This window comes from Salvelinus fontinalis, chromosome 9 (assembly GCF_029448725.1).
Source record: "Salvelinus fontinalis isolate EN_2023a chromosome 9, ASM2944872v1, whole genome shotgun sequence".
NCBI classification, from domain to species: Eukaryota; Metazoa; Chordata; class Actinopteri; order Salmoniformes; family Salmonidae; genus Salvelinus; species Salvelinus fontinalis.
Genome location: NC_074673.1, coordinates 32,701,831 through 32,716,497, shown reverse-complemented (window position 1 = coordinate 32,716,497; position 14,667 = coordinate 32,701,831). Strand labels below are relative to the sequence as shown.

Genomic DNA, 14,667 nt, shown 5'->3' with positions numbered 1-14,667 from the left:
TGAGATAGAATAGATTTATTAGCAAGAGGTAATCAGGAAACATACATATTTGTTGTATTTTTATAAAACTGGAAATATTTCTCAAGCCGTGGAAATAAACATAAGGGTTGAAAGATAATTCTCATACCACTGGGTATTGCTAACAGCAAAACGTTTGTTAATAATTCATTTATAAGAATATGTGCACGTATAAGTGTATACAGTATATATAAGTATATATATTGTTTTAATATTGTCTGATAGTGTTGCATGCCTGCCACATGAGCTTTAAATATTTCTAGACTGTACATGGTAAAAATACATACAAATATTCACAGAATAAGCACTACATCACTATATTCCTGCTAAGAGAATGATTATAGACAGGATTACAGTATATGCAAAACACTTTGAAGTTGTCTTCTACCTCTAAGTCATGGTTTCAAAATCACAATTGTTGTAGCATTTTGTGTTAAAGCTTGGGATACAATGCTTTTGAGGTGTACTTGACACTGTTCCACATTAAGAAATATGCAGGGCTGCATATACAAACTGTACAGAATACATTTCTGCAGGTGAATTAACAACAAAGTACAAAATACTTCCCTGTGTATGTATCCCCTTCCCTTATACTAATACTACAAAAATACCTTTTGAATGCTGCAGGCGGAGTAACTCATTCACTTACTTTTATCATACTCTTAACAATGCATTTAACAGAGTGATATACGGTCACGTTCCACAATCACTGGAACAGCAAAAGGACATAGATTGTCTTTGAAATATACAGTATAATAGCGGAACAACCTTGCACTGTACACGAATATCACAAAGCCTAAAAATACAATCAAGGGTTTCGCTTTATTTTTCCTTAAAATGTGTGCTCCGTTTATATTAAATTGAAAGCAAACGAACATGTGGTTTAAAAAAGGGAAACAGCTACATACAATGGCATGCTCCAAGAATAGCAGCAAAATGGTTAACATATTCCTCCCAAACTCCCCACTCGGTACATACTGGTTGAATCCACGTTGTTTCCATTTCATTTCAATGAAATTCTGTTGAACCAATGTGGAATAGACATTGAATTGACAACTGTGCCCAGTGAGTCATAGTGAAACAAGATATCACCAACGAATCATTGTCAAACTGGAAATACACCTGTATTGGAGATAAAACATACACTGGCTTATTACTGTCCCTTCAAATTACATGGATTAATAGAGTTTATTCTGCAAAACAAAGTTGAATTCATGGCTACTTGAATTACTTTTGAAAATATTTAGCATGAATTTTGATTTAACTGCCTGTTACAATGAAACATGCAACAGTAATGAAATAAAGCTACAGATATTGTTAATCATCTTCTAGGTTACAGTAGGTTGCATTCACACAGGACTTAATAAAATTGTTTTCAAAACAAACCAGACTTTGCTGGTTCTTAGATTAAAGCTTGTCGTGTGAACATGCCCTTATGAGTTATTTATTTTCAGAGCAGATTCAGTACTGTGCTGAAAATAAGTAACTTCTTAGAGCAGGTGTTTCTTGTATCAGGCAAGTGTATTATCTTGTTACGTAAGAATTATTCATGATGACAAGACAAAGCTCTGTGATGCTAATGACTTTCACATCTCAGTCACAACTGTGACAGGATGACTCAAATGTTGATAGATACAACAAGCGGAAGCAAATAAACAAAGCAGAGCTGAGGCGGAATTGATAGAACAATTCAAGGAACACTCATTGGTTTAGCCACATCAATTTGGGGTAAGAAAATGTCAATGTTTTACCTGGTTTGATTTTTACAATGCTACATCAGTTGCAGATAAACACATCTATTTGAGTAGAGAGAACAATCTTTCCTATGTACAATATGATACTGGCAGCATGTGTGCTTACAGGAAGTGCAAAGTCCACAGTATGAAAAGATGTCAATCAATTTAATTGGTTAAAGGACATACCATTATACAAGATCATTGTGACTTTAGTTATCACCCTAGTAAGCCCAGTGAAATGGTCCTTGTTGCAGAGGAAAATGAAATATTTCAACAACGTGAAGATTAAATTAACATTTGTACATAATACTTCTAAAAACAATACACGTATGAGAGCAAACATGTTATACATGACTTAACACCAGTTATTGTATACGTCTACTGTGTATGACATAGTTCTTTAACAGAGAGTACACTTTGGGAAACTGTCATCCTCTTCAGTTGTTGACTTTAGGCTCAATTCTGAGAGAGGCTTCATACAGGCTTTCTTCATCCAGAACAGAGCTGTTGTCCAGCAAGTACTGTGCTGCCTAGACCAGGACAAATATACAGTTTCAGCAGGTTGGCTACTACTACGATAATCTATACGATGTGACAAATACGGACACTCAGGATTTCCCTCATGGCCATTTTCTTTTGTTTCTCTATATGTACAATATAAAATAAGTTAGCATAAAAAAGCTTTAAAAGTTTACCATTGGCTGATGATCAATCTTGTATGCTGTTTGCTGGAATTGTCTAATATCTCTGATGATATGGGAAATCTGTAGAGAGAGAGAACAGAAGCCATGTATACAATACAAAGCCATAGAATACATTTTAATATCTCTGTAACATTACACATAGCAGAGACCGCTGACCATCCTCATCTTTGAGAAGTTGACTAATTTGTCCTCAGTGTAATTGGGTGTCCCCTCCTCAATGAAAGCCAGATCAGTGAGGTACATCCCCAGGTATGGTACACAGGGAGGGTCACAGCTAGAAGGAAAAACAGAAGAGTAGGATGTCACCAATTTGACAATACTTTGATCGATCCACTGCCTGAATGGCCAGCATCATTGTCTGATACACATTGGCTTTTGTAGTTATTAGAACAACCAGAAGAAACACTCACTTCTTTAAAGCCTCTCTTAGGTTTTTGAACCTCCCCTCTGACGAAACCAACTTCTGCAGCTTGTCAATTACGGTTTTAGTCTGAGGGATAAAATAAAATACTGTTTAAAATAATATTATTTTGGAAAACACCCAGGTATAGTATAATCAACAGTTAAAGTGATGTGTAATCTGTAATAAGCAATAACGATTCATAGGTCTGTGGTGTCATAAGCTGTTTATAATAGTGTATTGAGGTCCTAGTGCAATGATAAAACATGTAGTAATATTACTAGGACCACGCTATGAGCCCTCAGTGAGCTGGGTGTGTGTAGTGGGAAATGTGGCCACCTGCTTGGACACTTTGAGCCAGGTCTTCTTGAGACGGAACACAGAGCTGCGGTTGAGGGAGGAGGTGATCTCCAGCACAGCGTTGTAGTTATGGAGACAGCGGCAGATGTCTGCCACCGCCACCCACTTCTCCATCACCGCCACCCGTGTGGTCACGTCGTCACAACGCAGGATCTCAGTGGCAATCAGGTTACTGATCTAACAGAGGCAAGACAGACAAGGAATAGCCATGTTCCTAATGCATAACAACCAAAGCCACACACTAATAAAAAGTGAAAATGTACAGTGGTAATATGTTGGAAGATGGGCGTTGTTGGCTGCATACATCATTGAAATGCTTTGTTGTTTTCATGATATATGGTGTCCTTTCATTCTTGTCATTCTTCATCCAGCCTTGACCAAAGAACTCTCTGTAAAACAATATTGGAAGATCAAGTAGAAAAACTATTTATTCTCATTAATACAGCATAGCTTTTGTTTAAAAATCACTGTCTCCCATATTGTACAGTGCATTCGGAAAGTATGCAGACCCCTTGACTTTGTTACGTTACAGCCTTATTCTGAATTTAATTAAAACATGTTCCTCATCAATCGACACACAATACCTCATAATGACAAAGCAAACCAGGTTGAGAATTTTTTGCAAACTTATTACAAATAAAAAAACAAATACTGTACCTTATTTACAAAAGTATTCAGACCCTTTGCTATGAGACTCGAAATTGAGATCCGGTGCATCCTGTCCATTGTTTGAGATGTTGCTACAACTTGATTGGAGTCAACCTCTTGTAAATTCAATTGATTGGACATTATTTGGAAAGGCACACATCTGTCTATATAAGGTCCCACAGCTGACAGTGCATGTCAAAGCAAAAACTAAGCCACGAGTACAAAGGAATTGCCCGTAGAGCTCCGAGACAGGATTGTGCCGAGGCACAATAACTACCAAAAAACAAGAACACAGTGGCCTCCATCATTCTTAAATGGAAGAAGTTTGGTACCACCAAGACTCTTCCTAGAGCTGTCCGCCAGGCCAAAATGGAGCAATCGGGGGAGAAGGGCCTTGGTCAGGGAGGTGATCAAGAACCCGGTGGTCACTCTGACATAGCTTCAGAGTTCCTCTATGGAGATGGGAGAACCTTCCAGAAGGACATCCAATCTCTGCAGCACTCCACAAATCAGGCCTTTATGGTAGAATGGCCAGATGGAAGCCAGTAAAAGGCACATGAGTGTTGCCAAAAAGCATCTAAAAACTAAAAAATAAGATTTTTTTTATTTATTTATTTTTTTTACCCCTTTTTCCTCCCCAATTTTGTGGTATCAAATTGGTAGTTACAGTCTTGTCTCATGGCTGCAACTCCCGTACGGACTCGGGAGAGGTGAAGGTTGAGGGCCGTGAGTCCTCCGAATACACAACCCAACCAAACCGCACTGCTTCTTGACACAATGCCCACTTAACCCGGAAGCCAGCTGCACCAATGTGTCAGAGGCAACACCGTACACCTGGCGACCGTGTCAGCATCCACTGCGCCCGGCCCGCCACAGGAGTCACTAGTGCACGATTGGACAAGGACATCCCTGCCGGCCAAACCCTCCCCTAACCCGGACGGCGCTGGGCCAATTGTGCGCTGCCCCATGGGTCACCCGGCTGCGACAGAGCCTGGACTCGAACCCAGAATCTCTAGCGGCACAGCTAGCACTGATGCTCGGGAAGCCACCAAGATTTAACTCTTTGGCCTAAATGTCAAGCTTCACGTCTAGAGGAAACCTGGCACCATCCCTATGGTAAAGCATGGTGGTGGTAGCATCATGCTGTGGGAATGTTTTTCAGCGGCAGGGACTGGGAGACCGGTCAGGATTGAGGGAAAGATGAACAGAGCAAAGTAGAGAGAGATCCTTGATGAAAACCTGCTCAGGACCTCAGACTGGGGCAAGGGTCACCTTCGAACAGGACAACGACCCTAAGCACACACAGCCAAGACAACGCTGAAGTGGCTTCGGGACAAGTCTCTGAATGTCCTTAAATTTGCACAGCCAGAGCCCGGACTTGAACCTGATCGAACATCTCTGGAGAGACCTGAAAATAGCTGTGCAGCGATGCTCCCCATCCAACCTGACAGAACTTGAGGATCTGCAGAGAAGAATGGGAGAAACTCCCCAAATACAGGTGTGCCAAGCTTGTAGCGTCATACCCAAGAAGACTTGAGGCTGTAATCACTACCAAAGGTGCTTCAACAAAGTACTGAGTAAAGGGTCTGAATATTTATGCAAATGTAATATTTAAATAATTTGCACAATTTTCTAAAAACCTGTTTTTGCTTTGTCATTATGGGGTATTAACTGTAGACTGAAGACAAAAAAACAATTTTAATCCATTTTAGAATAAGGCTGTAACATATCAAAATGTGGAAAAAGTCAAGGGGTCTGAATATTTTCCGAATGCACTGTGTGTATGTATCATCAGCTGTGTCACTCAGTGTCACTCACTCATATGGGATGACCTTAAAGACCAGGTGGTCCAGTAGGGTGAGCTGCTCTGCTATCTCCAAGGCAGAATGGCTCTCAAACGCTTCCGCCTTCCCTACTGATGCCTAGCACACACAGCGCATCACCGGTAACCATTCCCAAGACGTGAGGTATGATAACTACTTCACTATATTCAAACATTCCTGAGACACATACTTAACATACGTATGTCAAGGAGAGATTGTCCTCCTTTGACTCAATTGCCATTTAAACGTGCAGTCATCCCACTCACCAGCTGTGTCACCTCCTCGAGGCTGATCTGATTGTCACCTGGGTCCTCCTGTGTCAGGGTCCTAATAGACCATACAACAGAGTCAAGTACGTATTTATAATATGTGTTTCTCTTTACATAGAAGCCCTATAAAAGTGATAGCCCATGTATTCAATATTAACAGTGTGTCCATAATTTATTTTATTTTTTATTTCACCAGGTAGGCTAGTTGAGAACAAGTTCTCATTTGCAACCGCGACCTGGCCAAGATAAAGCAAAGCAGTTTGACACATACAACAACACAGAGTTACACATGGAATAAACAAACAGAATCAATAATACAGTAGAAAAATCTATACACAGCATGTGCAAATGAGGTAGGATAAGAAAGGCAATAAATTGGCCATGGTGGCAAAATAATTACAATATAGCAATTAAACACTGGAATGGTAGGATGTGCAGAAGATGAATGTGCAAGTTGAGATACTGGGGTGCAAAGGAGCAAGATAAATAAATACAGTATGGGGATGAGGTAGATTGGATGGGCTATTTACAGATGAGCTATGTACAGGTACAATGATCTGTGAGCTGCTCAGACAGCTGGTGCTTAAAGCTAGTGAGGGAGGTATGAGTTTCCAGCTTCAGAAATTTTTGCAGTTCGTTCCAGTCATTGGCAGCAGAGAACTGGAAGGAAAGGCAGTCAAAGGAAGAATTGGCTTTGGGGGTGACCAGTGAGATATACCTGCTGGAGCGCGTGCTATGGGGGGGTGCTGCTATGGTGACCAGTGAGCTGAGATAAGGCGGGGCTTTACCTAGCAGAGACTTGTAGATGACCTGGAGCCAGTGGGTTTGGCGACGAGTATGAAGCGAGGGCCAGCCAACGAGAGCATACAGGTCGCAGTGGTGGGTAGTATATGGGGCTTTGGTGACAAAATGGATGGCACTGTGATAGACTGCATCCAATTTGTTGAGTAGAGTGTTGGAGGCTATTTTGTAAATGTCATCGCCGAAGTCGAGGATCGGTAGGATGGTCAGTTTTACGAGGGTATGTTTGGCAGCATGAGTGAAGGATGCTTTGTTGCGAAATAGGAAGCCGATTCTAGATTTCATTTTGGATTGGAGATGCTTAATGTGAGTCTGGAAGGAGAGTTTACAGTCTAACCAAACACCTAGGTATTTGTAGTTGTCCACATATTCAGAACTGTCCAGAGTAGTGATGCTGGACGGCCGGACAGGTGCGGGCAGCGATTGGTTGAAGAGCATGCATTTAGTTTTACTTGCATTTAAGAGCAGTTGGAGGCCACGGAAAGATAGTTGTATGGCATAGAAGCTCATCTGGAGGTTAGTTAACACAGTGTCCAACGAAGTGCCAGAGGTATACAGAATGGTGTCGTCTGCATGGAGGTGGATCAAAGAATCACCAGCAGCGAGAGCGACATCATTGATGTATACAGAGAAGAGAGTCAGCCCAAGAATTGAACCCTGTGGCACCCCCATAGAGACTGCCAGAGGTCCGGACAACAGGCCCTCCGATTTGACATACTGAACTCTATTGGACAAGTAGTTGGTGAACCAAGCGAGGCAATCATTTGTGAAACCCAGGCTGTTGAGTCTGCCAATAAGAATGTTGTGATTGACAGAGTCGAAAGCCTTAGCCAGGTCGATGAATACGGCTGCACAGTAATGTCTCTTATCGATGGCGTTTATGATATCGTTTAGGACCTTGAGCGTGACTTAGGTGCACTCATGACCAGCTCTGAAACCAGATTGCATAGCGGAGAAGGTACGGTGAGATTTGAAATGGTCGGTAATCTGTTTGTTAATTTAGCTTTCAAAGACCTTAGAAAGGTAGGGTAAATAGATATAGGTCTGTAGCAGTTTGGGTCTAGAGTGTCTCCCCTTTAAAGAGGGGGATGAACTTGGCAGCTTTCCAATCTATGGGAATCTCAGACGATACGAAAGAGGTTGAACAGGCTAGTAATAGGGGTTGCAACAATTTCGGCAGATAATTTTAGAAAGAGAGGGTCCAGACTGTCTAGCCCGGCTGATTTGTTAGGGTCCAGATTTTGCCTCATAAGCTGAGGCGGCGGTAGTGCCGGTAGGTACCTGATGATGTTGGCGGCTGCTTTCCTTTCCTGGGTCAGCAGCTCTGGGTCATGCATCACTTCCTCCAGGAAGGCTATCACCTTTAGCTTCAGCTCAGTGTTACTCTCAAAGTCCTTGAGGTCAACACAAACACACACATAAGAGTTAACTGATTGGACACTATTTGACCTTAGAAGTAATGACTATGTATCTGGAAGACTTACCTGAGAGTGTTTTGACACCCAGTGCCTCAGAACATTCAGGACTCTGTTGGTTGCAGCCCTTCGGATGACAAACTCTTTGTCCCCATTCCTCTGGTCTGTTGGGAACCCTGGGGAAAATGGATCAAATATGCCATGTAAATATCACACCTACATTTTTAATGAAATAGATTTATTTTCTCTTGAGAACAAAAATGACATTGAAGATCTCATGCTTTTGAAAATGTGGTGTATGCAAATTGTTCCATTGTGGACAAAACTGATGTTTAATACGCTGTGTACCTGTGCTAGCCAGGGACATGCGGCGGTACTTCTCCTTGGTGGGCGTGCCCTCATTGGCTCCTGCCGTGGCGATGGCGAAGGCGGAGGCTGCAGAGAGGGCACTGCGATTGTTGTTGTCCATCTCAGGGCGGCACGATGACATCACCGTGCCATTATTGTAGGAAAACAGGGAGAATTCTACAGGGAGATACAATATGGAGACAGTTATACTGGCCATAAAATGCCATGAGATTCATTTTAGTGAACTTGATTGATGCAGTGTGATACCTTTACAATAAAGTAATGGAGGTATAAAATGGAGAGACCATAAAACAGAATTGCTGACATTATGACTGCACTAGGACAGCCACAAAAATTATCCATTAAAGTGTCAGCTGCTTTCAAATGCTCTTAATTGGTCTCGCACTACTACTTCAATAGGAACTGGAAGGAAATAGATGCAACTATAACCTGCTCGCTGAGATTTAAGAGGTTGTTGACAACGCTTAGCAACTTAATGGATCTTACCCCAAAACACATGATCTAGTTTGGCTGTGTAATTCATATTGTGTAACAGGACAGATTTGTTAATTTCTTTTGTCTACAGTAGAGGGCAGCAACCCAAGAGCACCACATTCTATCCCAGTAGAGCATAGAGACCTTACATGAGGCTTTGATATTCAAGATGGGTGTAGCTAAATATAGCCACCAATATCAGCATAATGGAGAAATTGACTGGTTTCTCATCACACTGTCTGCACACTGACTGACAATATACAGACATTACTGTGCGATTAATGAACAAATCAGTTGAGCTTTATGGTGAGAGTAATATAAACCTGATCTGAGTACTGTTAATGTAAATTATGTCAGGTTTCTGTTCACCTTTGACTTGGTACACATTCTGTCCTAAGAGCTGGGCAGGGCCGTGCACAGACCTGCAAGGGGCAGGTGCTCTGTAGCGAACATTAAAAAAAAATAGGGTATAGGGTATAGGCCTATTTATTTCTGCAACACCACACTCACTCATCACAAATTGTAAGCAAGCTAGTTACAGGAGAAGGGTGCAATTGCGGCACGCAACTTGGGTTGTTCCTGCATGTGGGCATTCCTGCATCTGCAGGAACCCCTCTTTATAGTTCTATTGATCCATTTTTTTGTGTGGTAGGCGGGGTGCTCCAGTACAGCAGGTGGCATTAATGCACGATAACGGATGCCATCCGCGATAAACCCCACAGAAGGGCCGGGGGCGACAATGGTAGCTAGCTATCCGTACACCGGTAGACAGTGTCCTTTGCCCCTGCCTGTCAGGTACTGTTTTCCGCAGTTCTGTTAACGACGGTGAGGGCAGGTGTTCAGCAGGCGGGAGCTTGATTTTGCAGGAACCAACAGGGTGTACGAGGGGCGGGGCTCATGAAATAACAAATGGGATGCTTCCAGGGGGGCGCATGTAGGAACACTCCGAAAGCCCACATGCAGGAAAGCCCCGAATTGCAGGCTGCAATTGCACACTATTGAGTTACAGTGCCTCCTAAAGACATTATTGACATATGGAAGAGGGTGGGCTATCAGCTGCTCATTGATGTTGATGATTAATGTAAATAGCTCGATATCTTTTACTGATTGTGATTTACCTCTCTCTGCTGCCCGTATCAGCCAACCAGATCAAATATTGCTTATGATGTAGTCTAAATCAAGTGTTATCAAGTGTTAATCAAATGTAATGCTGCTGTGTCAGTACTGTTGATATTTAAACTAGGTAGCTAGCTACACACACACACTCAAATTGGTGACCGAATCTCTCAAGCTATGCATATTTGGATACCCAGCACCTCTTACAAAAAAATATTGCCGTTTTAAAACTGCAGTAACTGCAGTCAACTGTGATATTTTGGACGCAGTAATTGCAGAATAAGTGCAGTTATACTGCATTGTACTACAGTTAAACTGCAATCTTTTTTCGTAAGAAGCAATCTCAGTACAGGGCAGACTGGGAAAAAGGCGCACCCGGATGTGCGTGAGCTACATACAGGGCATATCAACAGATGCTACTGAACCAGAATGTGTTTACAAAGGAGACGTTGAATATGGCATTCTCATTTAAGCCCAGGAAGTAGCCAGTCAATTAGCCATTTACCAGCTTTTCAAGCTTAATAATGTCATGCATTCGGTACTTACCAAAGAATGGAGATTCACTGAGCCACTATAGTCATTACTGCTGTTCCGGATGGTATGTACTCACAAAAAAAAGTCTAAATAAAAAGTTACATGCAACCCCAAAAAATGCCTGTTTGAGCAAGTGCGCATTCATGTCTTCTGCACCTCCTGCAATATTAGTAATGGAATTAAAATACACTAAATAAAGAAAATATCAATAACTGAAATATACAATAACTGTAAAAACATACCCTATATCACATTTTATTGGACTTGTACACATGTTTTGCAGATGCTTATGTTTCTCGCTCCAACAGTGCAGTAATACCAAACAATTGTCATTCCTGCTCCCTTCCCCTGGTGCTCAACGTTGCCGGTTTACTAACCTCTGGTCCTGGCAACCATCATTGCACACACCTGCTAATCACACCTGGTCTTCATCACCACCCTGATTACTCTCCCTTCATACAGCCTTCAGTAAGCCACAGTCATCAGGCAGTATTGGTTTTGGTCATGCTCATCCTTGTTTGTATAACTTTTATTTTTTATTATTATTAAACTCACTTTCTGCACCTGACTCACTGTGTATGCGTGACAGTATACTGCCTCAGAAATGATGGAAACTGCAGAAGATTAAAATATCTTCCTGCCTGTTGAAGAACAGGGTCATCTACTCCACCAACACCATGACCAGCTGGCTCTACTGGGTACGACCATGAAGGAGGTCCTCTGTGTTCTCCATTGCTTCGAGACCATTAGCGAGGTTCTCCATCTCTAACGGAGGGCCTCCTACCACAGGTTGTCACAATGGTCAGCGACGCCTGACTGTCCCTTCTGGAGAAGTATGACCGTACTCCATAGAAATGCCGTGGCGTCCTACTCCAGTGCTCCCTGTATTTTGCTTATCAGATGGGATCCCACCACATGAGGTCTAAGGTTGCCATGGTCATTTCCCTGCTGACCGGACGGGTGTGAGCTCCGGCCGTCTGGGAGAGGGAAGAGTAGGAGCTGGGTTCCTATGATAGGTTCGTGGTGGTCTTCAACCATCCTCCAGAGAGCGGTGAGTGACTTGTTCAACCCCATGCAAGGTGCCCAGACCACTGCAGAGTACTCCCTCACCTTTCGGACTGTGGCAGCCTCCAGCGGCTGGAATGAGCTGGCACCCTTTTCTGCAGTGGACTGTGTGACGAGCTCCAGATGGAGCTGGCATGTCGGGGTGACAACCTGGATGCGCTCATCGCGTTGGCCATCTGTCTGGATAACCTTCTTTGGGAGTGCCGGTGTCCAGTTCGCCACTCACCTCCCGCCTTTGGCTGTCCTGAGGTAGAGCCTGAACCCATGGAGGTAGGGGCCACACATCTCCGCAGCAGAGTGGCGTCGCCGGAGACAGTTGATGCTCTGTTCCTGTTGCGGCTAAGAGGGGCATCAGTGGTGTCCGGCGCTTTCCAGCCTGGGGTCCACTAGAACAGCCCTGTGACCTTCTGTCTCCCAGGGTAGGTGTGAGTATTCAATTATCGTTCTCCGCCAAACCCTTTCTGGTTCCCATTTTGCTGGCTGTTCTTTAAGGGTTGTTTCTACAGCTCTAGTGGACTCCGGTGCCGTGGGGAACTTTATCGACCAGGCCCTCGCCTCCTCCCTGAACTTAACTTCATACCCACTCGCCTTTCCTTTCTAAGTCCTGGATATGCAACCATTGGGATCCGGCATAATTACGCACGTCACAGCACCACTCACCCTCACCGTGGGACCCAAGCACCAGGAAAGCCTTCCCTTCCTCATCACTGCACCCGTACACAAAGTCATCCTGTGGCTCCAACTTCATAACCCCACCATCTCCTGGTCAAAGATGACAATCACCAGAGCACATGCTTTCCCGCACCCTGTGATTCCACATCGGTGGAGGGCCCTGTGAGTGTCCTCCAACCCATCAATCGGTCCCCCCGTTTCGTTGGCCCTGTGTTTTGGGACGTAGATGTGAATATCTGCCAGGCTCTGGAGAGGGAACCCGCTCCTGCTACATGGCCTCCAGAGGGAATCTACGTTCCCACGTTGGTGAGAGATTGGCTGTTAATCCTGGCACACATCCCTCGCCTATGGGCAGCTAGATATCACCCACACCATCTAATCCCTTTCCAATAAATACTGGTGACCCACTTTGGCGCAGGACGTCACCCACTATGTTAAGTCATGTACTCAATTTAAATGTTCCCAGCACGCTCCAGCAGGGAAACTACTTCACCTTCCTGTGCTTCAGCAGCCTTGGTCACATATGTCCATAGACTTTGTAATGTATCTCTTTCTTTCTGATGGGTTTTACCACTATTCTGGTTGTTGACAGATTCTCGAAATCCTGTTTTATCCCTCTCTGGTCTACCTACCACTCTCCAGGTCACCGAGGCACTAGTCCAGCAGGTTTTCCGGCACTGACTTTCCAGAGGACATCATTTCCGACTTTGGTCTCCAATTCATGTCGCGGGTCTGGAAAGCCTTTATGGAGAAGCTGGAGGGCCGCAGTCAGCCTCGCATCTGGGTATCGGCCTCAGTCTAACGGGCAGGTGGAGAAGACCAACAAGGAGCTAGGGAGGTTCCTAAGGAGACACTGCCAGGACCGGCAGGTGGAGTGGGTCCGGTTACTTCCCTGGGTGGAATATGCTCAGAACTCACTTCGTCACTCCTCCACCGGGCTGACTCCCTTCCAGTGCGTCCTGGGATGTCAGCCGACCCTGGCTCTGTGGACTCCAAGCCAGACAGAGGCCCCTTCAGTGGACGAGTGGTTCCGGCATCAGGACGAGTGAGGCTCCCGTGTTCCATCCTGGTGATCGCGTCTTGCTCTCAACCAGGAACTTCCCGCTCTACCTGCCCTGGTGGAAGCTGAGACTCCAGTTTGTGGGTGTACTGCAGTAGTTATATAGCCTGAGCCTTGGCTAGACTACTGTGTGTGTGTATATACTGAACAAAAATATAAACGCAACATGTGAAGTGTTTCATGAGCTGAAATAAATAATGACACCAGAACAGGACCTCAGCATCCGGCTTCTTCACCTGTGGGATCGTGAGACCATTTCAATTGACTGATTTCCTTAACTGTAAGTGGGTAAAATCTTTGGATTTTTTTTTTTTTCGTTCTTCACTGTACATGGGTGAAACCGTATGTAAACTTCAGTGTTCAATGACTATGGACCTAGGGCAGCAGCATCTACGGTGCAGGGTAGAGCACTTAATGCACTTAACGTACGTGCCAGGATAGCAGCAATAGTTGCTCAGTGAAACTACATTCTTTGGTAAGTACCGACTGTAATTTGACATTAACTTCTTATGGCTGGGGGCAGTATTGAGTAGCTTGGATGAATAAGGTGCTCAGCGTAAACTGCCTGTTATTTAGGCCCAGAAGCTAAGATATGCATATTATTAGTAGATTTGGATAGTTTCTAAAACTCTTTGAATGATGTCTGAGTATAACAGAACTCATATGGCAGGTAAAAACCTGAGAAAAAATCCAACCAGGAAGTGGGAAATAGGAGGTTTGTAGATTTGCCTATCCAATATACAGTGTCTATGGGGTCATATTGCACTTCCTAAGGCTTCCACTAGATGTCAAGTCTTTAGAACCTTGTTTCAGGCTTCTACTGTGAAGGATGAGGGAATGAGAGCTGTTTCAACCAGGTGTCTGGCAGAGTGCCATGAGCTCAGAAAGGCGCGCCCCCGTGAGAGGTAGCTGCGTTCCTTTTCGTTTCTAAAGACAAAGGAATTCTCCGGTTGAAACATTATTGAAGATTTATGTGTAAAAATATCCTAAAGATTGATTCTAGACATCGTTTGACACGAACTGTAATGGCATTTTTTGACTTTTTGTCTGGCCTGCGCGTCATGAATTTGGATTTTTGAACTAATCGTGCGAACAAAAAGGAGGTATTTGGACATAAATTATGGACTTTATCGAACAAAACAAACATTTATTGTGGAACTGGGATTCCTGGGAGTGCATGCTGATGAAGATCATCAAAGGTAA

General features: G+C 43.7%; 1 protein-coding gene across 1 annotated transcript in view; it reads right to left on the bottom strand.

The window, feature by feature from the left end:
- The window catches only part of rasgrf1 (Ras protein specific guanine nucleotide releasing factor 1), a 33,898-nt gene continuing 19,231 nt past the window's right edge, over positions 1 to 14,667 (bottom strand). The window contains exons 17-27 of the mRNA XM_055934128.1: positions 8,523 to 8,699; positions 8,244 to 8,350; positions 8,041 to 8,153; positions 5,956 to 6,016; positions 5,685 to 5,788; positions 3,523 to 3,607; positions 3,198 to 3,395; positions 2,869 to 2,948; positions 2,615 to 2,732; positions 2,450 to 2,518; positions 1 to 2,284 (exon numbers count right to left, since the gene is read on the bottom strand). Of these exons, the coding sequence (XP_055790103.1) occupies positions 2,192 to 2,284; positions 2,450 to 2,518; positions 2,615 to 2,732; positions 2,869 to 2,948; positions 3,198 to 3,395; positions 3,523 to 3,607; positions 5,685 to 5,788; positions 5,956 to 6,016; positions 8,041 to 8,153; positions 8,244 to 8,350; positions 8,523 to 8,699 (1,205 nt within the window). The 3' untranslated portion in view covers positions 1 to 2,191. The remainder of the gene's footprint in view (positions 2,285 to 2,449; positions 2,519 to 2,614; positions 2,733 to 2,868; positions 2,949 to 3,197; positions 3,396 to 3,522; positions 3,608 to 5,684; positions 5,789 to 5,955; positions 6,017 to 8,040; positions 8,154 to 8,243; positions 8,351 to 8,522; positions 8,700 to 14,667) is intronic.